This window comes from Cygnus olor, chromosome 8 (genome assembly GCF_009769625.2).
Source record: "Cygnus olor isolate bCygOlo1 chromosome 8, bCygOlo1.pri.v2, whole genome shotgun sequence".
In the NCBI taxonomy this organism is placed as follows: domain Eukaryota; kingdom Metazoa; phylum Chordata; class Aves; order Anseriformes; family Anatidae; genus Cygnus; species Cygnus olor.
The window spans coordinates 23,089,055-23,115,607 of NC_049176.1; the positions used below are offsets into that span (position 1 = coordinate 23,089,055).

Genomic DNA, 26,553 nt, shown 5'->3' on the forward strand with positions numbered 1-26,553 from the left:
TTTTGTACAGTAATGTTCTGCTGAAATCTTTTGCAGACAAAGTAATACCTGTCTTTCTTCCTGAAACAAAGTCCTCTATTCTCGCACGTGCTGATTCTTGTTCCTTTTGTTGATTTGAATGTTAAATTAATAGTTGACTTGGAGTTAAATTAACAAATGTCCAATAAATCTAGTAATGTTGTAAGGTATACCTTCCAAACTAAGGATGTCACACTAAGCCATCATCAAAATGTGTGAGATGTTTATGAAAGTGAAGTAAAAGCAGCAGCTGAGGAAATTCCACGTAGCTGTATATCCCTGGTGCTCTTTCCCACGTTGTCTTCCCCAAATCCTCTTTTCTGGCGTCTATACTGGGTGGGAGGAACGGGGTGCAAAGGAGGTGTCTCGGAGCCCCAGCTCAGGAGGGGGTGTATTCTATATTCTGGGTGTGGGGAGTATTTGGGTGGTGACGGGCAGGGTCCCTTGCTCCTGTCGCTGGCTGCCGCGTGTCTTCTGGCTGCGTTCTTCCTCCAGCCATCCCAACGCAGCTGGACTTGGCAGAAGAGCAACAACAGTTGCTGCATCAGCCTTACAAGCAGGACTGTGCTTCCCCTTCCTGTGCTGGTGAAGGCAGGATAATGGCCTGTGCAGGATGAGGGTGCTTAAAAAGTTTTCTCTTCGAAGGATTTATTTAACAGCGCACAGTACATGGACTGAGAAGGAGACCAGTAGCATCTTGTTTGTAGGGCCTTTCACCGGGGTTATGACTAGGTTCAGTGAAATAGAATATTTCATATTCTATATGTATTCTACATATTGTAGAATGCTGGGAATATTTGGTGGAACTGAAGCATATGGACTGTGAGGGGGTAGGCTGGGTGAAATTTTAATGAACCTGCTTGTAAGTTGGAATGTCCTTGTTTTTTTTGTGGGGCTGAGTGTACATTAGTTTCTGATTGTCATCGTTGGGAAAAACATGACAGTTTTTAGAAGTTACAGGCATTTAGGACAGGTCATATTAAAAGAGTTGTGTATATCTCTATCTATTTACAGACATGTATGTATGTGTAACCACTTTCTGCCATCCCAAATAGAAACTGCAAAGACTTTCTTTCCCCTGGGCCTCTGCAGCTTTCAGAGATGTGCTAGCAGACTGCTAATGTTGCAATTTAAAATTACTTAGCTTACTCCTAAGTACAACCAGAAAGTGTGGTGGCGTGAACGTAGGTGTCTTTTCAGCTCTCCAAATGACAGAAAAACAGAAGTATAGGCTGCTGCACACGAAGGTGTTCAGTACCTTTGTGGAAAAGTTCAGAGGCAGATGAAAATGTGAGCATCTCTGCTTCAAGATGTGAAGAACCTGAAGGAATGATTAAAGCAGTTTTCAGGTCACGCAGCTTACCCCAGGTCACTTGTTTTTGTGCCTCTCCCCGCTCTTGCACCAACACAGCTGCTTGCAGCTGTGTGATGAACTGGATGAGTGAGCTGGTCTACTCTAAGTTACCCAGGTCTCATTCTTGATTTGGTTTAGATGGTGTGGCAGCTGTGAATGGCTAACTGTAACCGGAGGAAGAAATTGTTTTAGAGCAGTACTTCTCAACCTATGAAATGTTCACCGCTGAAGCAAATGTAGAGCAAAGCATCCCTGCTCCTCAAACAAATAGCCAAGTTACTAACTGTTATGAGGTGCCAAAAAGAGATGGGGTTTAAGAAAGGTCAAGAAAGAGTGAGTCAGAGCTAAGTGAGGATACAATTTCAAGTCCGCATTCAGTTTTCTTTTTCATGTAAAACCACTTTACTCATGCCTTTTTTTCCCTTTCTCCACAAAAATTCTTGAAGCTTTTAGAGTGTGAAGTCCTGGTTTGGATTTGACAGTTTGAGGCATAACTCTGTAGACTGAATAGGTTTGAATTAATGACTTCAGAAATTGATTTTGATTGCAATCTGCAAATCTTAATTAAAAGCCACTGATGATAGATGAATTTTTTGATTTAAACATGACTTAAAAGACATGATTTAAAACTGCTAAGCTATGTGGTGATGTATCATGCAGGGAAATTGTTCTTTGCAGCTTATTTTCTGCCTCAGATGAGATTTTATAAGGATAAGCATGACCTGAAGTAGCTAATGAGAGGCATTTGAAATAAAATGGAGCAATCCATTAAGACATGTGGAATGTGTTGCACAGCTGCAGAGAAGGGAAGACTGGACCAAGTGCATCTATGTAGGCTATAATGGAAAGTGTCACATTTTGTTCAAAACCACATATGATAGCTATGCTTGTACTTTTTCTTCAGGCACATAAAGTGAGTTACTTTGACACCTCCAGAACAATTAAGTCCATGAGGGAAAAGCTGTGGTTATGTTCACCGCTGTTCTTCTACCTATTTCCATTTTGATTGAAAGTTTGCTGTATGCTGTGAAAGGAATTTACATGTGTGGGAGTGTTTCTGACAAATACATGTCTAATTCTGTTTGTAGTAGTAACAAAGACATTCCACAAAGAATGATCTCTATCCTAATGAATTATTATATAGTGATACGTATGTTCTTGTAGTAGAGCTGCTGAACTGTAACTTATATTAGGAGATTTGGGTTGCAATTAGACATCTGAACTGTTTCTTTGTATGTATATTACTCATAGACTAGAAGGAAGAAATATTCAATATTCAAATATTCAATATTCAAGAAATCCAGAGATAATCCTCTTTGCTTTAGTCAGAAATAGATTAAATCAAAGCTGAGCATGATTTTTCATTGGCCTCTTTACCTACATACTGTAACTGCTAATAATTTCTGTAGCCTAATTGCCTTTTTCTGACTCATATTAATGGTAAGCCTTACAACAATAATGTTCAAGAAGCATATATGACTGGGGTCTTGTGGTGTGCTTTCAGCACAGATAAGTGGCACAAAAGAGGGGGATTTACATTTTTAAGTAGTCTGCTTAATAATAATAATAATAATAATAATAATAATAAAAAAACAAGTCTCATTTATACTTGGAGATAGTATATTTCAGAAATTGATACAATAGGTTTCACTTACAGATTTCTACTTGTTCTTCACTGTACAGGAAACAGTAACAGAGTCCACTCCGTTGCGTTGCAGAAAGCTCAGCAATCCTGACATCTTTTCATCTGCTGGGAAAACTAAGCTCCATCGTCAGCTAAGTCAAGATGACTGCAAGCTACGCAGAGGTAGTTTGGCAAGTTCTTTGTCAGGTATGCCATTTTGTAAAGACCATATGACAATTCATTACTGTTAAAATACCCTGTATTACTTGTTGGCATAACAGTTGTGATAAAAGATACTGATAGGACATTTCTTTAAAACCAGAGGTGACCTCTTGTTGGGGAGGCGTACAAGTTTTTATATAAGAGGAAGATTCAGAAAGAGGTATTAATAGAAGAGAGTGAAAAAGAGAGCTGGATTTGGCATGAAATTCTGCATATTGGCCAGAGTGAAAAGTTAAAAGCTAAGATTTGATGTGCAAAATTAAAAGAAGGGAGTGGTGGGACTTCAGGCAATACAGTGATATATTCTTACCTCTTTTGCTTCTAAAGTCATCACTGACTGTAAGCTCGCCTATTGTTTCTTATGGGGAACCTGACTTTTATATCATGTTGAAATTATTTCATATATTTTTGGATTCAAAAGCCCTGTAAACGTTTGCGATTCAAAGTAAAAATGCTGCTTTGAAAAAAAATATATTTTTTCAGTTTATATATTTTTTTTCTTCTGAACACAGTCTTCAGCTCTATCAGAAAATTTAGTTCATGACTACTGTAGAACCATGGAGTGAGCATAATCTACTAACGAGTCAAAAATGTTGGACCAAGTTCAGTAGTTCGCTTTTTCAGACACTTCATACGTGGACGAGGGGATGCTTGCACAATTATTTAGAGCTTGTATCAAAGTCTGTGATACCAGCATTGGACCATACAGAGCTAGCTGCATGATCAGTCTAGAATAAAATAGCTGATCTGCCTGAATACCACTGTTCTTCTGTAGGGTTAACTTTCAGCCCATTTCCTCCCTAATTAGGCTGACTGTTTGACTATTTGCATGTTAGAGCAAGAACAAGAAGGGCTTGAAATTCTCAGGTGGGAGGGGAAGAGAGCGGAACCACTCATTTTGGCGGTAGCATGGGCTTGACTTATATGATTGTGAAAATACAAAAAGCTTTGTTCCCTCTGTCCCTTATCTGGAGAAAGATAAATATACTAATGTTTGAGGTGCTGGGTGTAATGGAATTAAATAAGCAGTAAAGTGTGCACATTTTATTTTGGGTTGGCCTTGTCTTAATGTTTTATTTGTAATAAATGGGTTGTTTTTGAAAAATGGAAACTCACTCATGTTTTGTGTGCAAGTAAGGTTGTTCTTTAAGGTAGGTTAATCACTAGAGGAGAATAAAAGAAGAAGTAAGCAAGAGGAAGCAGGAAAATGAGAAGTTCTATGGTTTTTAAAAAATATATATTTTTCTGTTTGGGTATAAAATTCTTGTAAATTTTGTGTCTGAAATGATAATGTCCTCCATAATTAGTTGCTGCATCTTAGTGAATTTTCAGTCTGCTATAACCTGATACAGGAAGGGGAAAAGAGCCCCAACCAGATCATTTTAACTCAATTGGATAAAGGAAATGTAGATGTTTAGATATATATTTTAAATGCAGGTGTTGGGAACGTATGCAGGATTTGAGGCATGGTAGGGAAAGGCTTTAGCTTCAAGCTCCATCCTGAAAATAATTCCACCTTATTTTAGTGACAGCAGCAAATCAATTTGAGTAATACATGCTAATAGATTAAATAGATGGTTGTGCATGCAAACTGGATGGCTGAGATTTGACTGTTGATGGAAAACTGTCTTCCTGGATTCAGTTTACGCAGTAGGTGACTTCTTGATTCCCTGAAAAAAGTTCTATTTTGCTTATACGTGAGCTGTTTTTGTGGAACTAAAAGGAGATATTGATAACTATATCATATGTTATTCTTGCTCTCAAGTGCTGGCATTTTGAATGGGTAGATAATTACATGCTTTGAATTGCTATTATAGGATACTTTTCTAGTGCTTTACTGAGATAAATACAGCATTGTACGTTTCTGTAGTTTTAGACCTCTGCAGAGAAGCAGAGTCATTGTATTTACACATAATTTGAAAATGAGCAAACCACAAAAATCATGTCCATAGCTGCAAGCAGCTTGAATGGGACTGAGAAAAAGGTACTAATATGTTGGATCTTTATTTGCTTGCCAAAGTTGAGCCTTCTCATCTCTCATACTTTGCCTCATTCCGTTACTGTACAGTTAGTACATTACTTTTAACTTTTACTGAAAATTAACATAACCAAGGTACAAAAACAAAACAAACAAACCAGAAACACCCCACCATCACCCACATGGAATCGTGGATGATCGCATTGACAGTTTTCCAAATCTTGTAGCTGCTTTTATATAACAAATGTAATATTCCACATCTAATTCTAAGGTCAAGTTGAAGAATCCGCAAAAGAATAGCCTGCTGAGAAAAAGTGTTTTCTGCAGTATGTGATGAAAGATGCAGACTTCTTCCTGCTATTGATTGCAACAAATGTCTTAGCCTCCTGTGATTCCTGTTGTAGAATCTGAGCATGTAGTAATCTCTTGAATGCAACCATGTTCACTGTACTTGGAAGGAGAAGGAGGGGAGGGCATGCACTGTTTCAGAACTAGTATTTCCTTTTCCCATATATAAATAAGTGCTTTGCACTGTTTTAATGTGGGAGGTAATGTCTAGGATAGTTGACTATTAACAGTCCATATTTCATTTTTGAGCTTTGGACATTGAAATAATTTAATCTGACAATCTTAATTTTTAAAGAAAAGAGGTATTATTTGCTCCCACTTTGCAGATGGTGAAATTGAATTACAGAGTCTGACTGGAGTTACAGAGGAAGTCATTTGGAAGCTAATAGTGGAATCAGGATTTAAATGCTTTTTCACTTGTGTTTTAACTGCTAGAATGTCTTCTCTTTTTATTGTGAATGACATTGTACGTAAAAGGACACTGTCACTCCTGATACAGTCAAAATCTGACTTACTTTGTTTCTTTCTTGTTCTGGAAATTTACTGTTTGTCATTTTCAAAACAGTTTTATATTGACTAGAAAAAAAACGTATTGAGCAGATCCTCTTAAATGATTATTGTATACTTCCTGCAGTAAGGCACAATGGTGTGAGCTTGTTGAGATAACTTGTTGTAGATCTTCGCGCTGTGCGTGCGGCATGGGAGATCAGCATCTGTACTAATACGATGCAAAGGAGGCTTAGAAAAAATACAGAATGTAGTTTTAGGATACTGTGATGTTGCTGACCAGTGAATTTTCTCTTAAAGAGAAAATATTGGTCCCTGACTCAAAGCAAAACAATGGTTAAACATACACTATTTTCTGACCAGAGCTGAATGAAATCTGCTGCTGAATGTTGCAGTAGTATGGGAAAGCAGGGATGTCAGATTGGCTAAGTTATTGAGAAGAGGTAATATTGTAAAATTGAGTGTATTTTCATGAGAATTTTTGAAGTTATACTTCAAGGATATTGTAACATGAACATTTCCTCTCTGTAGGGCAATAAATGCTTTAATTGGCAGCAAATGCTGTTTTCTTCTTGATCGGTGCAAATTACAGAAAGGTATGAAGTGATAGAAGTCTGTTTCTGTAAGATTTTGGATTTGTCCGTTACCTGATAATGAAAGTAAATAATTTAAAAATATTTAATTATAAAAGGTAATGAATTCACAGGTAGTATACTTTTACAAGTTCTCGCCAATCAAAACTTTTAAATTGCTTTTTTATGAGCAATTTCTTCTACATATGCAACATTTGTTATCAGCATGGTATTATGAACTTGCAAACTTGTTTAAAAACAAGTTGATAGTATTTTGGTTTTGTTTTTAAAGGAAAACAGCTACTTCCCTTATCAAATAGTGTCCACAGTGGAGTGGGACAGACAATATGGCAGCCACCTGGAGATACCTCAAACCTGGTTCGCATGAGAAATCAGTCTCTAGGACAATCTGCTCCTTCACTTACTGCTGGCTTGGTGAGTAAGTCTGGCAATAATCTTGATGATTTCATGCTATAAATCAAGAGTGGTGTGATCCCTTGCTATGGTTTTTACCTTGCTTTCTCTCCTCCCTCTCACTGAAAGCCGCGTTTTGTTCATGTGCCCATTTTTTTGGGTTGGAGGTGAATTAAGAGAAGAATGTATTCATCCTGTTTTTTGACAGAAAAATGAAAAGGAAAAAATTGTGCGTACAAAGAATTATTTCTTTTTGAGGGAAGCTCTTTTTTGATGCTACTTAAGCTGCCTGATTCCCGAAAGAAAAAAAATATCACTGGAAGTCTAGAGAGATGTGAGCATGGGAACCTGACCATCTGAAACAAGTTTAATTGGGAAGCAGCTTTCTGAGTAGCTACCTTGGCCTATTTCCCCAGAGAGCAGCTAGGGGGATGAAGCTGAAAGGAATAACTGTCCATGGAATTGAAAAGCTGGAACTGACATCTGCTGTTCTGCATGATTTCTGTCAAACGGTTTTAGTAGAAATGAATATATTTTTGAAGAATGTTGCATCTGTTAAATTAGCATTCTCGAAGAAGAGAATGTTATATGTGGGAAGGAAATTCAACTGGCTATAGTCAAGATGGAATTGCAAACCAAAAGGAACATAACTTCTGTTTTTTGATGTTCCTTATTCCCTCTAACTATTTTAAATGTTTGAAGTGCAAGGAGAAGAGAAGTTTAAGAGTAGGAAAAGACAGCTATCAGCTATTTTTGGGCAGTCATACATGCAACATAAATTGTTCATAAATGGTAAACTAAAAGCAAAGCTAGGAGCTTATTTTTTTTGCCGAGTTTCCGTAATGTTGTCCCTATAGCAAGTGTTACTGAAATGACCAAATTTTGGTGTGTCAACTGCACCATCTTATAGGGCTGTAAGGAACTGGGTAAATGTTTCTTATATTGTAAGAAGCAATGACCCCTTGTAATGCTTCTAGTTTATTGAAGCAATGACCCCTTAAGTTAAATGGTGTACCTTGTATGTAGTAGCCCTTAGATTGCTACCCGTTAGACTTTTTTGGGAATCCTTGGCAGTATGGTACCACCAGAATTTGAAAAGAAATTAAAATCTTTGATGTCAAAAAATCCATGTGTTTGTGTTTTGGTTTCAAAATGAAGTGTTTGTAGTCTTAGCATTTTTAGATGTGCTACTACATTGATTTGATTTAATTGTATTGTCTTGTCTTTGGTGCCTGTCAGTAGATACTCTTCTGTCGGTTTTGGTCTTAAATATTTGTTCTTAGCAGTGGTTGTAATTTCTTTATATGAATAGAAGTAAAAATTGGCACATGAACATGGCATCCAAGTACTTATCTGGTGGGGACTTAAGGAAAAAAAAAAAAAAGAGGAAAAAGGGAAAAAGCAAAACATTGAAATACAGATTTATTGCCTGGTGGTAGGCAAATACCTTGAAGTTTTATAGCTTAATGAAAATAGCTATGCTTTAAACCAAAGCACTAGTTCTCGGATATTTAATTTGGAATCCTGCTTTGTTGTTTAACAGCTTTGCACAATTCAGTGGGCTGCAGATGTGTTTGCATGGTAGTGCTGCATATTAATGTGATGTATTTTCAGTTTGTCATGGCAGTGTTTGTGCTGTCTATCAAATGCTCTGATATGAAATGCAATGTCAATAATTTATTTTAAAATAATCATCTTTCTAATTAAAGCAGACAAATTCAGCTATAAATCCAGTATTTGTCCTTCTGTGTTGTTGCTAGGTACTGAAGTATATGGCCGTTTTCCTACCTCTGTATGGTTTATGGTGGGCTGTATGTTAATTGCAGTTGCAGTTAATTAAGCCTAGAAATTAAATTTTTTTATATGAAATGGGCTTCTAAAGCAGTGACTAAAGAGCTGGTCACAGGATGAACACCTAATTAAATGCAGTGAGTCCTGGGATCTCAGAGCTAGTTATGTGTTTGCAGCTCTTCTAATATGCTTGTGGTATTGAAATATGTTTCACAAATTAGAACAGCAAAGGGTTTCTTGCCAGTATAATTAATCTTCTTAGAAGAATAGCTCTATTAAGAGATGAGTAGGTTCAGTAATGCACAGTGTCATTTTAATGTGCCAGCCTTGATTGTTAGAGCATTTAATTCTCCTATTATTCGTTACTAATACAATAGAAGGATAGCTAGGGAGAAATGAGAGTGTGGTACTGGGAAGGCATAATACTCAGAGCTACGTGCGTTATTTCTGCTTCCACTTTATGGTACTGTAGGTATCAGTGTATTTTGCTTTGCCAAATTGCTTTGTTGGTATTCAGCGGTGGTGTTTTGTTTTTTTTTCTGTGCTTAAATTTATTTTTTTCAATTTTGTTTACAAAGTTAAACAATAAATTAATGGTAGCAACTCCTTAGAAATTAGTTTGTAGCTTCTGAAACAAGACTGATAGCTAGGCTACTTACTAGCAACAGCTCAAGAATTGGAAATGACATTGTAACATGCTAAACTTCATAAGCATAATTTATTGTTAGAACGTTTCAGGTCTTTACATGTGTGATAATCTGGTTTAATGTGCTTGCATAGCACTTGCCACTAGATCCTTGACTTGAGAAGGAAGCCATCATAGCCTGAATGCCGAGTGCTCTTGCGATGTTGATCAGATCTGTGTGCCTTCTAAATATGTGAGGACTTCATACCATGACCTTCAGGTCATCATGAACTCTAAGACACGTCTGTGATTGTAGTAGATGGACTTCTGTTGAGGAGCGTCCTATGATTTTTATTCCATATTTAAGAATGTAATTCCCTCAGGTGGTGCCGAAAAAAAGTAATTGGGGGGAATAAAGACACAGGCTTTGTTCTGGGCATCTCTGATATTTTCTGCTCTCAAGACTCAAATGTAGTAAAAATGAAGGAAAAAAATACAGGGTGATGGATAGAAAAACTGTGTATAAGGAACAGAAGGATAATAATGTGGAAAATCTCTCATGACTTAGTTTGGGGATTCATTTATCTGAAAACTTGGCTTGCAGACTCCCTGTCTTAAAGGAGTTAGGATTTGGATTGTGCTTTGAAGACAACTGATGAGAATGATTGGCAATAAGGATGCATTCTCTTTTGAAAAAAAGACATGAAAAGCATCAGGGCTTGTTAATTTTAGAAAGGGAAAAACTTGAGAAGAGAACATTATTGTAGAGGAGGTGGATTGGGAGGGTCTTTCTTGCAAACAGTTATTCTGACAAAATTCATAGAGTGAATTTGATTGCCAAAAGCAATTTATTTCAATGGCACAAAGTGTTAATATTCCAGGGTTGGAGTGTGTATGGGTGGACAAGGGATGATTTTTCGTTAATTTTTATTGTTAAGGATAGGCTGCTCAACTGGAGTACCACACCGTCGCCAAATATGTATTTACGTTTGTGGAGAAAGAGGAATGTGCGTGCGTGTGTGCGTGCGTGTTCCCTTTGCACATAGCACATCTCAAGCACTGTCTCCAGCTTTTTGTGAAAGAACGTCCGATAGTGTGCTACCCATAAATTAGAATCACAGAATATCCCAAGTTGGAAGGGACCTGCAAGGATCATTGAGCCCAACTCCTGGGCTACATCTCTCATGCATTGCTCACTATCTAGTGCCTGGAAAAATTAGAGATGGTCCAAGAATAAGAAACCATGCATGTTCCTGTTGCCAACAGTGGTGATGGGAAAACACTTGAAGGAAGCCTGTCATTGGAAAATTTGATACTTTTGTGAAAGAAATTTTGAACCTTTTTTTTCCCTTTCCTTCTTACAAACTTAAGTTTTCTGAACTGCTCCCTGTACTCCTTGAACTGAAAACAGCATCATTTTCGAAAATAAGGTTGAGGATTCTGGTTTAGCAGCAGGTCTCTTGTTGGCATAAACTTTCTTCCTTGTATTCTGTACCACACAATATATGGTCTGGGTCATTTTTTTGTTTCCAGAGATGAAGTCTGGTGACTCTGTTGGTGCCTTGTTAATCCTGATGCCAGACTTGTAAGGTTTCCTTCCAGAGTCAGTGTCCTGTTCAGAGAATAATTTCAAATGACTTATGGTTTTACATCCGCTTTGCAAGGTAATGGTTAAAATGAGCCAATCATGTTGTAGAGTGCATCAGAAAGTTTGCCTTTGCCTGGTCTTGTTCTACAAGAAGTAGTTAAAAAAAAACACACACAACAAAACCTCTTAGATTTTGAATAACAATCTGGAGGACAGAAAGTCTCAGATGCAAGGCCTTGAAATTACTCACACCCTGAAGAACTTCCTGTGTTGAATTACACTAAGCCAGTGACAGCCCCGATTCAGCCTCATCTATTCTGACCGTTCAGTTACCTAAAGCTGTGCTGATTAGGTTATTCTGAGCAGAACCGGGCAAACAGTCATCCTTGGGGCAGGGAGGGAGCCTGTGCTGGAAACCTGGTAACTGAGACAGACTTCACACTGTGGCATATTAGTTTTGCTGTTCAAGTTGAGGTGTGCTTTTTAGGAGATAATATTCACTGTTGATTTTCTAAGTTTTTATTCCTTTGCTTTTGATTTAGTTTAGCTATATTAGAAATAGAATCAGTTGTACCCGATATATAAACCTCCTGTGGCAGTGTATTGCCCCTGTGCAGTTTGCTCTCTCTGCTCTTTATTACAAAATGTTGTACTTCACCTCTGTATCATTCTTGGCTACCAGAGAGAGTGGCTAGTTGGCTACAGGTTTGGGTTTGTAATGACACAATTTAGATTATTCCCTTTATATTCATGTTAAGGCTAAAACCAATTGCTGATGTCTGTAAAGTCTGGTGAGGAATTTGCGGTGGTGTTCTGCCATCTGCTGGTGGGCGTGTAGCAATTGAGATAAATAATTTAACCCTGAGATCTAAGTAACTTTTAGTAAAAGGTTTTCAGAGATCCTGCTAATTAATTGTTTGTGATTTTGCAGCACAAGAATGCTATTTGTGTGATTGTGTTCTACAGTAACCACTTGCTAATAGTCTGGCTTCTTCTTTAGCTGGAGTATGAATTAGCTTCATATTTTAATGTACCATGGCTTGCAACAGTGATTTTCTGGTAACAGAAAGTTGGTGATTAGGATAGTTAAGAAGAAGAAAAGATTTTTTTTTTTGAGGCAAATATATCAATCATTGTTTTTTGCATTTTTTTGGGGTCAAAAGCTGTGTTGCCTAACTGTGTTTTGGTCTATAACCTGCTAGGTGGTGCTGAAGTACTGGAGGTTTCATCTCAGCATAGCGAATTGCATTTTCAACACAAAATGACACCATTGCTACAGGGCCAACCTAAAGAAGAGAGCGAGATGTTTTCCTGTATAGTGCAGCTAGAAGGAGACATTAACACTGTCTTGTTTGCAAATTTGCTACAGAAATTAACAATTGAAAAATCCACCTGAAATGCAGTGTAGTTAGAAGTTCCACTTTTTTATATTCTGCTTCCAAATCCCTATTAGTTCTGAAAGGAAATTCTATATCTGGGTCTCCTACTTGGTTTTCAGTGCTTTAACAGACTCGCTGTGTATTATTTGGGATTATTCACTAATTTCACAGTGATGAGGCCTTGGAAGGAATGGAGTTTGTGGTGACTTGCAGGCATCTGATTAGCAAATTAAGCATTAGCTTGCAAAGCTGGTCTTCCACTGCACTCTCTAGCTTGCTGCTTGATACGAATGCTCACAGTGATGTGAGTGCACAGAGCTTAGACTTCTACCTCCTTGCAAAAGAATTAGATGTAATCTCTGTCTTTTTACTGAAAAATACAGCAGTAGTTGGGGGACAAGTCATTAATGCCAGTTGTGTGTAGAGCTACCTCCTGCCGATTGATTGCATACTTATCACAGGAGCAGACGTTTGAGTCTGATGAGAAAACTTCATTTACATTTGTGTGTTCTGAAACATGCGGCTGCTCTTTTTCCAAAATGTTTTGTTATAGGTAACCTTACTTTTTGCTTGTGTTTTAGGAGATAAGGTGTTGACTGTTTAAATGTTGCTGAAGGCATTTGAAAATATTTTTAACTGAAAAATAATCAAAAATATTAAAATAATAAAAAATAATTAAAGTTACAGCTCATGAAGACCATATACTTGTTCTGGGGTGTAAAGAACTTTTAATACTTGACTTTACGAGTCTCATGTTATTAGAAAAGTAGAAGATAGAAGAGGACTATGGTTATATGAATGAAATTTATTACTGTATCAAGTCATGGAAATTGTGTTTTAAAATAGCAGTAATAGCCTGAGTTGGGAAGTAAATGGATTTCCAGATTAAGATCATGTGAAGCCTAAGTTTATGCATACTAATTAAAAATTTACATTTGCTTATCCTGTGAAGTCTGTGAGCAAATCTTTGAGAGTTTGGGTAAGTTACGGATTTCGGAAGATGTGGCACTGAGGAGATTAGATAGAAGGTAAGTGTTGCCTGAAGAACTAAAGCACTGTCCAGACTTGTGTTTTCTTGAAGGGACTGGATTTGAGGGAGAGGTGGGGAGCAAGTTCTGGGTGGAGGGTTGGACATACTGGCACGGGCTGAGTGATAAGACTTGAAAGTGAGGACAAGGATCTGATAATGTGGAGAAGGGGAGAATCAGGCCTTTTGCAGAGGAGTAAATGCCATTATAAGCAAATTGCAGAAGAGCTTCTTTGAACATACGTGAGTATTCTGAGCACTAGGCAGTGCCTAGAGTGCTTGCAGAGATTTACCTTTGTCACAGCTTTAAGGCATCTCTGGTGGGAAAAGTAAAACGCATATGCTATAATTCTGCATATTTTCATGATAAATTCAGGAACATATGCTTCACAGTGGCATTCAAAACTGATCGTCCTGTTAGGATTTTCACTATGAAATTTCATTCTAAATAATGAATGCGTATCTGAATAAAGAACCACAAATAATTGTGACAAATTCTGTACCAATGTTATGCTTAATATATAGTGCATAGTACTTGAACACAGTCAGCATCTTGCTATGAAGTCTTTTCAGTCTTTTCAGGTCAGCATTTTTTTTAACTCCAGTTAAGTGAATATCATTTTCGAGTGGACTCATTGGCTCAAAGGGGGTTTTCATACTGGAAAGAAAAATTTGAACACCCTTCTGTGTAACCTGAGGCTTGTCATCATAGGAAATATGAATTCATAAAACTTGCCTTGTGATAATTGTTAGGCACTAGACTGTCAGTTTGAATGATTGCAGTTCTCATTATCTTCAGATGCTGTGTGTTACTTTTTGTCTATGAATATGTTGAATTGATTTTTGGCACATGCAGTCAGTTCTGCTCCTGACAGCAGCACTATTGTAGGTATAAAGTGAGAAACTGCTGTAGTGTGCATGAAAATTAGCTTTTTTTTTTTTTTTTTCTTGGGGAGGTGTGAGGAACTTAAGACAATACAAAGAGTTATACAGACAGTCTTGAATAGACATTGTCACTGGAACGATGCTTTGTTCCATAAGAGTGTTCTGTGATTCCTTTTGGCCTTTATATGAGAATATACTGATGTAGACAGTAAAAGCAAACAAACTTGAAAAATCTAAAGTATTCAGAAGTTTCCTTATATATATGTGTATATATATATATATATTTTTTTTTGGTAGGTATTACTGTAGGCAGCATGAGATGTCCACGTTTAGTATTTTAATGTAGCTGCTTTCTGCATCTGGTAACTATTACCTAGGATGCGGTAGGTAATGAGACGGTCAGTCTTCAAGCATGAGATAGTTTGGTTGCCTGAGTTTCAAGCTACTTTGTCCAGTAATACACACTGTTTTGAGCTTTAAGTTATCTATAAAAAAAACCCTCATAAGTCTGTGACTAACAAAAGCTTTGGAAATGCTCTAGAAATTAGTAGCGTAATCCCCTGTGTTTGGCAGCTATTTTGTTGTTTGGTGTGTTTTAACTGTACTGTGTTATTTTGGTTTATCCAAGCCATGCAGTGCATCTTCCCAGCAAAACAGTTACAGCTCTAGAGACTTGGTGATTGCTTATTCTACTGCTTTGAGGAAAATGGGAATATAGTTGTTTATATGCTTCACCTCTGAACAGCTGTAGCTCAGAATCTTGCCTAAGAGTTAATCTACAGTCCTTATTACCTTGAGATTACTAGAGGGGGAGAGGTGTTATCACTTGGCAGAGATAAGTTCAGCCTTGTAACTGAAACAGTACTAAAGCCTGAGGCTTATGCAACAATCCTGATATCTGAACTTTGATAAACTGAGATACAGAGAGGTTAAATCACTTGGTCATCAGTAAAACTGGGAGGAAAGCATACCTCACAGACTTTCTGTGAAGCTCAGTTTATTAATGTTAGGAAAACTCAGATGGACAGGGCTATGAAATAACTTATTTCTGCAGTCACTTTGTAGATAGTGTACCTGTATCACTCACCTATTACTGATTCCGGTAAAGGTACTGTTCAGATTCTGAAGTCAATTATTCAAAGTAGGAAATGCCTTGGTCTTTTTTCTGGGCTTTACTTCATTGTTATTGCTAACCTGAGCATTTCTGCAGTTTTTAACTCTTCAAAGGTGGGAACTGCAGAGTCGTTGGTCTGTGAGAACACGAGGTATAAAATCAGAATAACCATTACACTTGCAGTCTTGATTTGGAGTCCATATAGTTCTTTCCTTTACAAACTAGGAGTAATTTCCTTTACAGACTAGGAGTAATTACCAGGCTGTTTTTTCAAAGCGTCATTTATTATTGGGAATACATGAGGAAGATTACTGTATTGCAACATTTTGGACTGATCCAAATTTTGTTCACTGAAAAGCAGTTGTGGCTGGCTAAGTATGTAAAAGCAAAATTTATTGTGCTTCTTCTGAAGCTTTGTTTGCTTCTTGCTTTTGTTGTTTATTTCAGTGACCAAATTTCCATTTGGGAAAAAAATAAAAATGGATTCTGTGTACATCATGAATATGTCATGTTGAAACTGTAGTGCAAGTATGCAAAAATGTGTGTCAGTGTGAACTTTAAGTTATTGGCAAGGGGAAAATGTTTATAATAGAGGACTGAAAGAAGTACAGGGTTTCAGATCTGTCATGAAAGGATGTGAAATGTAATTAACCTAAAATAACCTTTAAAATATTTTTGAGCCTGATAAATTAAATGAGCTGTTGAGATAACTTAATGAGAGATTTTAATTTTATACCTTAAATAATATCCTATTAAAATCCTCAAGATTTTGCTTTGTGATGGAATCCACTGAGACTTATATTTTCACAATGACCTCATGATTCAGTAACGTTGTTAATATATTTGGTGTGTATTTGAGGGGTATTGTCTAGGTTAATGGCAGCATTTGTTCTTTAACTGCTTGAAGCCACAAAACTCTAATTGAAGATACGAATGTTCAAACCTCATTATTTTAATGAGGTCATATGGTATAGCGACAGTAAAAAATAGTTACACGATGAACCCCTATTGCAGAGTTGCATAATTTGCCCATGGAAACAAAGTATTGTGTGAAACTTGAAATTAAAATTCTCTGCCTTGGATTTTAAATAAAACATGCAACTTTAAATCTAAGGTGGTTTCTGTATTTGTCTTCAGTCACAATTAGAAGGAAGTATTTGATAGTCTTTATGTTAAAGGTATGCAGCTATGTTGTTAGTTTACACAGATATGGTTACACTGCACACACTAAAGTTTTCACACTGGCTTCTAGTAGAAGCAAATGTAACCACATAACTCTGCAGAGATACTTTTGGCAAATTTGCATCTTGAATTTTCTGAATATTGATAATTGAACTAATTTACTTAATGAGTGTTGCCAAGGAAAATACATAGTGTGTTTATCACTCTGTCAAGAATCCAGGGGTCGGAGGCAAAGGTCAAAGTGTTCATTACTGCTTTCATTTCATCAGGGTTGCCAACCTTGGTTGCCTGTTTGCAGCTTTGTATACTGTGCTATCTCTAGTGAGAGCCGGATCCTTTTAAAGACTCCTGACTATTTTGATGTCCCTAAGTTTGTGTTCCTACTATGTTCTCCCATAAATATTTATTTTTCTCTGTGGCTTCCCCTATCTCCAGAAAACAGGAAGAAAACTCTCCCCAGCAAATATTCATTTTCATTATTTGACAGTAGCTAGAAAAGTTACGAGTCAGACTGCTTTGTGTACAAGTATACTTCTTCTGTGACCTCCTTAATTCTTCTCCACTCTACGTTCTTTGGGCTGTGGGCTACTGGTCTGGAGATCTTAAGGTGAAAGCTATAGTGTTGTATCTTATATTACAGATCTATTGTTGGTCAAAATTTGCACCAAACTTTTTTTTATCATACAGTAACTAGTTCTTATACTACAGAAACAAAGGTTGTATTTTCTTGCTAAATGAAGTGTTCCGAATCATGAGCTTTTCATCCACGAGCTCTTCAATTCTGCTCAAATGACCATTCGCAACATAAAATTAAGTAACCATTTGGTTGTTTTAGGTAAGTTTTTGTTGTTTTGCTTTAATTCACCCAAATAATTTGACTTTCAAACTAAACTAAAATGTAGGGTGCTTTGAATTTAAAACACAGGTACAAGATTGGCTTACTATACTATAAATTATAGTAATTTCAAGAGAAAAGAATTGTGGTGCATATCTTCTTCAATTAAGTACATTAATGATGCATGACCTTCCATCTGCTATCTGGTTTCTTTTTTTTGTCCCATTATTAACCAAGGCTTTTAGCATCGAGCTTTGCCTGTATTGTATGAAATCTCCATCTGAGAATGGTTGTGGACAACCTTAAGTAATTTTTAGCTCCGTTTTTCTTTGCTCATCAGGAAACTTCTCTGGTTGGTTGAGGGTTTAAAAGTAGGTAATCACAGTTTCATGTTCTGGAGAAAGTAGTGAATGGATGATTAAACTCTGTTTTGTGTTAACTAAAATGGAGGAAGTTGATTTAACTTGATTCCACCCGAGCTACGTAATTGAGCTCAACCTGTTTGTTCGGAGCTGCTGCTCTGTGCTGAATACCTCAGTCCAGAGGAGTGGGAAGTGTATAATAATGCCCGCTAGCCTTAAGCAAAATTATATTTTTTGCTATCTGTTTTTTGGGTAATTACTTTAATCACATAACCATGTCAGAATTTGAGCATTTTATGCTGGGGACTGGCTGTTTCATTTACATCAAGTTCTTGTGTCCAAGTATTTTGTCCCCAAAGAAAAGTAAGTGGGAAAGATGAAATGTGTTGGGGTTGTGGCTGAGTGGTGCTGCATGTTTAAAGGAACCCCCAACCCCAGCTGCATCAGGGTTGAAACCTGGATCTGATTAAGTAGTAGTAATCTGGGGTCTGTCTTACCCACTACGTGACCAGGGTAAGTGGTGCTGACGCCAGTGTGCCGAGGAGACTCGGGCGCTGTAGAATGAAATCTTAGTGGGAGGAGATTTGTTACTTGTGTGTAAACCAGAGATACAGGTAGCATTGCTTTTATCCTTAGCAGCACTCAGTTCTAGTTCAAAATGTAAGTCAAAAAGCCACACTTTAATAGCAGCTGGAATAAATATATGCAGGCAGAACTAAAAATAATCAGAAAAACCTATTAAAGTTGCTTTCAGTTTCAAGAAGATGAACTGATTTAGGAGAAAGCTTGTGAAAGAGTGAGGAACCTCAGCAAAGAGACCTGTTCCTTTATAGTCTCTAGGGAACCTAGTTAAAGACCTCCTGTTAGAGGCACAGAGAAATGCTGTTTCCTCTTCCCACCTGCAAAGGACAGTTAAGAATGGTTAAAAGGAAAATGGAGTGGTTAAAAACAGGATAAAGGAGGTTGTTAATTCAGTGAATAAAAGGAGATAATGACAGCTTTCGACACAATTCAGGGATGAAACATGTGAACCACTAATTGTGCTGTGTAACCTATTGCTTAAAATAGTTTCAGTAGTTGAGGACTGGAAACTGGCAAAGGTGGTACCAATGTTTAAAAAGAAGAGATCTGTGGAGTTAGACATGCAGGTGTTCCCTTTGTGCTCCAGTTGCCTGTTACTAGTGCAATTAACCATTTGGTTGTATCTAAACAGCATTTGAATAGATCAGTCTTACCGAGTCATTCAGATACCCCTGACAGTGCTGATCTCACTGTTTATACTCTGCTCTTACAGTAAGTTTTTCATCAGTGATTTTATATTTATTTCTAGGTCATCAATTAAAATGCTGAATAGTCTTATATGCATGACTGTTCTGTTGACACAAAACGGTCCTATTCAGTACTGATTCTTCTTCTGACAACTACTTTTTAAAATTCAATTGACTGGCTGGTTTTTAATCCAGACAGTTTTGCTGTTTCCCAGAGATACATTTTTTGGAAATGTAGTTTGTTGGCAAGTTAAAGGCTCCAAAGAATTCTAAGTCTAATGTTTGCATGTTTACTTTAACAGCAGAGGCAGTAATTTAATCCTCCCTTGCTCCCCCTATCCAAAAGCACCTAAGAACTCTTCTCAGAAATGGCAGCGATTTATTTGGAACCTTATTTTCCGTAACAGTCTCAACAACTGATGTTATTTCTACTTTTGCACTTTACTTGGAGAAGTTGATACAGGATTAAAATGATTATTTTGCCTGGGTTTGACATGGTGCTGGTTGCACTGAAACCTCCTGGGTAATCTGTTTACTCCTTAACTCTAGCTTGGCTGGGCAGGAATGGTTTTTTTGGACTTTTCCACTCTTCTTCCTGTTACAAAAAGAGCTTTGAAGGCAGTACTGAGAAGGAAATTGGACTGCTAGTGTGGGAAGTTCAGGAGCAAGGCTCTTCCATGTAGCATGGAACAGAACAAATTTCTACAATAAACTGATGCTGATGCCAGGTAACTTTGAGATATATTTAGAATCATGCTGCTATTGTCACACTTGCGGTTTTTTTCATCCCACTTCACGCTTCTGTTTAGTTGCTTTCCATTTCAGTGTCTTCAGAAGGAAACCTTAGGAGACTGAGGTTTCTTCAGCTTCACCACCTGTTTTGGAAAGAGTGGCTCCTTCCCTTGAATTCTACCTTGACTGTACTGATTTGCATTCTGGTATGAGATCATCCTGCCAATATAAGCTTTTTTACTTGACAATATTGGCAATTTTTGAAATTTCCTTTCAATATTAAGCCTTTGACATTAGCAGATAATTTTTCAGCATGCAACTGTGGATTGCTACTGGTGGTTGCTGGTTTTCTTCTTCTCTGAAGTCCTAATGTTGTGGTAGAATTGAATTCTCTGTTTTCTAATGTAGTTTCCTGCCATAATTAGTTTTGTCGTGGATCCTGTCAGACTCAGTATGTTACCAGCTTTTTGAGAAGCTTCTCTTTTTGATGCATAGAAAAAAGCCTCTCCTTCTTTTTCGTGGAAAGAATTTTCTCTAGGGATGGTGCCAAGACTCAGAAGACCAAGAAATCATGACCAAGAAATTACGGCTTTGTATTTGACTGTAATCAAACTCTCTCTCAACATCATTTTGTCTCTCCAGAGCTGGAAGAGATCTATGGGTGCACATGTATTTTTGGCATTGGCTTTAGCCAAATCTGAAAGTAATGGCGTAAATGATTATGATTGCAAGAAACATTGAACAGTGGTAGGGAATCAAAGTTAGCGCAATTGTTCCTTCTTTCCTGGCAACTTCCAAGCCTCTGGCCAATTTTATCCAGGCTTGAAAAGAGGAAGAAATGTCAAAAATAATTGTAATTGCAATTTCATAAGAATTGGAGCCGAGTAGGAGACACCCCCACAAGTTCTCTCTGAGAGAGATGCAGTTCATTGTTTATTGTGGCTTGATAGCACTGGCTGACACAAATATCGCAGAGCACACAGCTCGCCGATTAGCTGGGGGACATGCTGTCTCCTTTGGGTGCAGGCGAAATAGGAGAGCTGAAGCTGCTTTTAAAGAACACAGGAGGTAGCAAGATGACAAAAGGCAAAATTGAGTATGTAGGAAACCTGGTGTTTTTAATTCTGTTGCTCGAGGAGCAACTTATTTGTATTGTAGTACTGAAAGAATCTGACATCCTTCTGTCTCTAGAAGGACGGATGTTAGTGACCTAACTCTGACAAGGCTGGAAGGACAGCTTTTGAAACACTTCTCGTAATACTTCCTCGTTGTCAGTTCGGCGTATTACTTTTTATCCGTGGAGGGAACGATGGGAAGCTGATGCAGCAAACAGGTCTTTCCATGTGTCCTCTTCACAGCATTCTGTGACTGTCCCAGCCTGAGACTGCACTGAAAGGTTAGCACAAGGAAGCGATGAGTGTCTTTCCTGGGCCGTAAATCTGACCTTAAGAAAGCACGAGGAGGGGAACCCTCAGGTTTTGGTTGTGCATCATGAAGCAGAGCGTACTTGTGGCATCATCTGCAGTTTTATTTCTTTGCTTTTTAGTATTAAAGACATTTAAAAAGATTGTATTCTACAAGCTTCAAAGAGACACTATTATCTAATTGGCTTTTGGTTAGGAGGATACTGATTTCTAGGTCAATGTAAAACAAATGAGCATTTAAATTGAAGAGGAGCAGCTGTTCCAAAGCCCCTTTCCACAGTGCCTGGTTTTGTTAAGGATAATTATATCTAATTTTAAATTATGATAGCTTTGAGTATTGAGCTTTGCCTTGTTACATCCAGTAGCTCATTCTCCTTCATCAGTAAGAATGTTCCATTATGGAGCTAGGTTTCTGATTTGATTTATTTTTCTGGGCCTTTTGAATTACAGAGAGAAATACAGCTTTAAAGATTTTTTTCAACACTTTCATGCAACTGTTGCCATACTCCTGTTTTCTTTTTTGAGATCTTAAAACAGATACAGTATTGTCTGTGATTTCTGTGGAAAGATACTGCTGAGAAAATATATGTTTATGTAAATACGCAACATTTTTGTTCGTATTTTGGCTTGAAAATGGAAACCTTAGCCTCTAGTGCTGAAAAATTCAAGAAAGCTCTTGTCAACCCTTAGAAGGAAACATATGCTAAAGATGTCCTGTGGATTGCATACTGCTTGTTTCAATTAACACATTGATATTCCCTGTCAGTTCTTGAGACAAAAGCCCAGGTGACAATTCAAACGATGCCTGAATGTCATATTTTAATTTTGTACTGGTGAGCTTTGATTTATTTACTTTTTTAAACAAAGAATGAAAGATTGTAACTACAAAGCTCAATGTTGCATTAATTCAATAGGATGTCTGAACACTAAAGATCATATATTGTGAATACGTTGCTGTTGAAATAAAGCAAGTTTGTTTTTTTATCAAGTGTTGGTTGCTGGACATGGCAGTATTGTAACGTCATGCGTAATGACTATGCTTGAATTGAATTTGGAATACAATGTAACTGTAATTTGCAATAAATGTAAAATATTTTTTTTCTTTTTAACATGAAACCCTACAATTTTTTTTTCCTGCTAGTTTTATGGAAAGAGATTGTCTTCGCACACCTTTTAAAATAATTAATGTCACACTTTTCCTCTGAGAAAATGCTTTGGGGCGCTAAGTCAACATCTCTCTTTTTTTTGTTTCCTTTCCCATGACTGAATGCAATAGGTTCTGTTGAGCAAAGGTAAAAAAATAAAGCGTGAGAGAGTGCCAAATTTTTATGCATCTAGGATTTTTTGAGAAAAATAGCTTTCAAAGAAAAATACACAGAAGAACTCTTAGAAATGGGAGGTCTGACACAGATCCTGGTGGAAGAGAAGAAAAAAATTGTCATTGCACTTGGAAACCTTTGAAATCGTGAATGAATTCATTGCTTTATCAGTGCTTTTTTTTTGTGTGTGTGTACTGAATAAATGTAGGGAAAAAGGATTTCTATTTACAAAAAAAACACACAACAAAACAACAAACTTTTAAGTCATCTAGCATTTTAAGGGAGGATGACAAAATTTTGGGAAATGTATAGCAGAAGTTTTTCTATAGCAGCAAAAAGAGAAGAATAAAAATCTGTCAGAAGCCATCAGCCAAGAACCTGCCTGTTACGCATTTCCCTGCATATCAATGTACGCTTAGTCCAGTGTGGACAAGGACAGCAGGGGAGAGTAAAATCCTCTAGCCTCAAATGTGTTGGCTTATCTTCAAGTATTTCTTTCAGAGACAGTGTTTGAATCGATGTCATTGGTCTTAAGCAGACAAAATGATATGATTTAATGGCATGGGGACATGTCCAAGCACTTTAAACGTCATCTGGAAATGAGGGTAAAACCATGCATGTATTTAAGGTATGTTGAAATGAACTGTGTGTGGATTAAGCTGGAAGAATATATTCAGTGCTGTAGACTCTGTTCTGAGTGGAGTGATCAAAGAAAAATAAGTTAACTGAAATGTTTTTTTTTTTTCGAATGCGTATGTCAACAGTTTAATTCCTTATTTGTAGATGTTAAGTTAGTGTAATATAAGAGAAGGGGCTATTTTGCCGAGCATCACATTTTTGTTCTGAAGAATTTAGTGTTCACAATGACAAAAATAAGTGAAATACAGCTTGGTATAGTCGTATACCTCTGGGATTTCTTGTTCTTATAATTCTTCAACTCTGCGAAGAAAGCACCATCTCTATGCAAAAACTTGTCTTGCTTGGTCTTGAAAGTCAAACGTGGCTTTAATGATGAAGTAAAGATCAGAAGCAGAAGTTTGGGAAGAGTTTGCAGATAGGGCAAGTCAGTATGTGAGAACCACTGCTGCTGTGGGGGGCTGCAGAAAAAGTGCCATTAGCCAGGAATGTGGAAGAACTGAAGAGGACAGTTGAGGAAGCCTTCTGCATAGTAAAGTTTTCTCAGGGTGTGCCTGCGTGAGATATGAGATCCATCCCAAGTTTTCCGTTCTGTAGAACCAGTTTCTGCGGCTAAATAGATCACAGGCTAACTGGCTTTAAAGCGTTCTTTTCTGTGGGATTCTTGAAACTACAGATTTTGTTGTTTCTATCACCTTTTCAGTAAATATGAATACTTTTCATTAGGGAAATTGGACAGGAGTTGGTATTAGGTCCTTGAGCTTTGGCTTTGTTCACGTTCCCATTAAAGGTATTCATTACTGATGTTCAAGTCCAAATGTCTCTAAAGCATGAGAACTATCCCAGAATCAAGTAACAGAATCCTGATTTTGGCAATGTCATCTAAACATGTACTAAACAGTTGTTCCTTCAGGTTTAGATTTGCAGCAATAACTTCTCCACCTATCAGAACAAGTGTTTCCTTTAAACATGGAATTGTATTTGAAATGTAACATCAGAGAAGTTAGTTTCCATTCTGTTCTAATGCCAGTTTTAACTTCAGAACAAGAATGTTTACATAGTGAATACAACATCTTATGTAAATATTAAAGTTTAATTGAAGATTCCTTTCCAAAGATGTTAGCTTTCTAGGTGGCTTGAGCCAAGGAACTTGTTTCTGCCTGGAAGCTGGTGTCTCATCTGAATATACCTTCTATGGTACAGTATGAAAACAGTTGGGCTGTAGTTGAATGAACCCTTTCCTCCACCCTTATCGACAGCAAATTTACATTTGTATGGCAGAGGAGTGGGTAAGCCGCCTTCCATAGTGGATTGGGTGTGGGGGATGGGGCATTTCTGCACAGGAATCTAAACCTAACAAAATGGAAACAGAAAATTCACTGTGAAAGCTCGAGTATTGTGGAAAACTGGAGGATTTTAGGCATTTTCTAAGCACTTTTCTCCCTAGGACCAAGCCTCATAAGCAGCATTTGTTGTGGTTCAGAATGAGTTCCTATTACAATTCATTGTCAATGCACAGCTTTGCTCTGCAGGTCTTAGTTTCTCAAATTGAATGCTGCAAATAGGCAGGAAATCCAGAAGAAATTCAGTCAAGCTGTCAGGCGAGTTTCCTTAGGTTGACTGCCAAGTTGTGTGTGTGTGTGTGTGTGAGTGTGTGTGTTTTTAAACAAGTTACCTCATCAACCTTCCTTGTTTCCGTAGTCTGTCAGTTTGTCTCAAAGGGACACGTTTATAAATCTCTGGATAAACATAGCTTGATCAAAATAAATAAATAAAAATCCCCAAATACTTCAGTTTCAGATTGACAGTGAAACAGTTGGCTCATTTGGTTGCACAGACAAATGTTACCAAAGATTTAAGAAAAACATTCCATTGAAATTGTCAGCTAATAATCTTCCGGAAAGTGATCTTTTTTTCCCAGCAGACGATGTGTTATGTAAGGAAGTGTTGGATCTTTAAAGATTGCCGCAAACTGATGTCCTGTTGTTTTTATTTGTTGCTAAATAGAGTAAGAAAAATAATGAGTTTTGACTCATGAAAAGTGTGAATTTTGAATCTCAGTATGCTAGGTTAAGGTATTGTTCTTTTCAAAGTTCCTTGATAATAAAAACATGTGATAAAAGCATTACATCATGTTGATGATAACTGGAAAGCTGTGGTTGTTGTAGCCTGATTTTGAATGTGAGTGCTCTTGTTGTGTGGAAAATGATCCATAAATTGATCTTCATCATTGGATCATGCTATTGTGTATTGTGGACTTTCTTCACACCACATCTCCCCATAAGCAGGGTCCAAGTTGTGTTGAGAGGATTTCTGGTGTTTCTGTAGCAAATACTAAATATCACAAGCAGCTTCGTTATATGTTGTATAAGCTGTCAGTGTCGATGGACTTAGACCTCTAGCCTTACGAGTGTAAGGTGTGCAGCTGTTTATTGAATTCACTTAAACTACCCTGGAGAGTACACAAAGCTTTGATCCACAGTGTAATGATTTGATTGCAAGATAGCCTTTAGTGGTTTTGCTTTTATGGTAGGGGCAGTTCTCCGTTCTGATCCGACGGTACAGACCACAGAAGATGGCAGGATGCAGTGACCTGAAAGAACCACAAAGTCATAGCAAAATGAATTGCTCTTCATGTTTTAGTTCATTTTGAATAAGCTGGATGGAACTTTTTGAGTGAATATTGAGCGATTCCTGAAATTTGCCTCCACTTTCAATTACAGTTTAGGATATGTAAAAGGTATTTTATGTTCAGCATAGATAATACAACAAACTAACTGAACACAGCTAAAAGATGAACCATGTGATTCTGTACAGATGATTCATTGTGCATCTGAACATGCACACTCCAATACAGTAGATGCAGACTCCTTTCTTGATTATCTCCCTTCTTTTCAGTTTCTTTGGTGATTAGAAAATGTGAGTAATAGGATAAAAGTTTGTTCACAACTTCTCAATTGTTTTCTTGCAAGATGCATTGTACATAGGAACTACTTTATGGCGTCTTTTGTGGTCATTGCTTTCCAATCAGTGAAATTGGTATGCCTTTGGTCATCTTGTACTGACGCTACTCAAATACCACTGGGTTACAGAACAACTGAAAGAATTGTTGCTTTGATTATACTGAAGCTAACATGGAAAACTCTAGTAATCTTCAGATATAGTTACTGCAACTGTTCTAACCTTTCAGATTCTTTTTCTACAAGACAGAAGTGTAATAAAGTTTGGTAGCAGTCAGTAGGATGAAGTCTGAATCAGCATGGTGAGAAAAGATTTCTTTTTACCAACAGAAATGAAAGGCTCTTGAAGTATATCCATATTATGTAAAGTGAAGTGAAGGTTCTGACTG

At 37.3% G+C, this 26,553-nt stretch overlaps 1 protein-coding gene across 5 annotated transcripts in view; it reads left to right on the plus strand.

Annotated features, from left to right (window-relative positions):
* MAST2 (microtubule associated serine/threonine kinase 2) overlaps positions 1-26,553 on the plus strand; it is a 192,528-nt gene that overhangs the window by 16,765 nt on the left and 149,210 nt on the right. For all 5 annotated transcript variants that reach the window (XM_040565047.1, XM_040565048.1, XM_040565050.1 and 2 more), the window contains exons 2-3: positions 3,056-3,203; positions 6,916-7,058. In XM_040565047.1, coding sequence (XP_040420981.1) covers positions 3,056-3,203; positions 6,916-7,058 — 291 coding nt within the window. The remainder of the gene's footprint in view (positions 1-3,055; positions 3,204-6,915; positions 7,059-26,553) is intronic.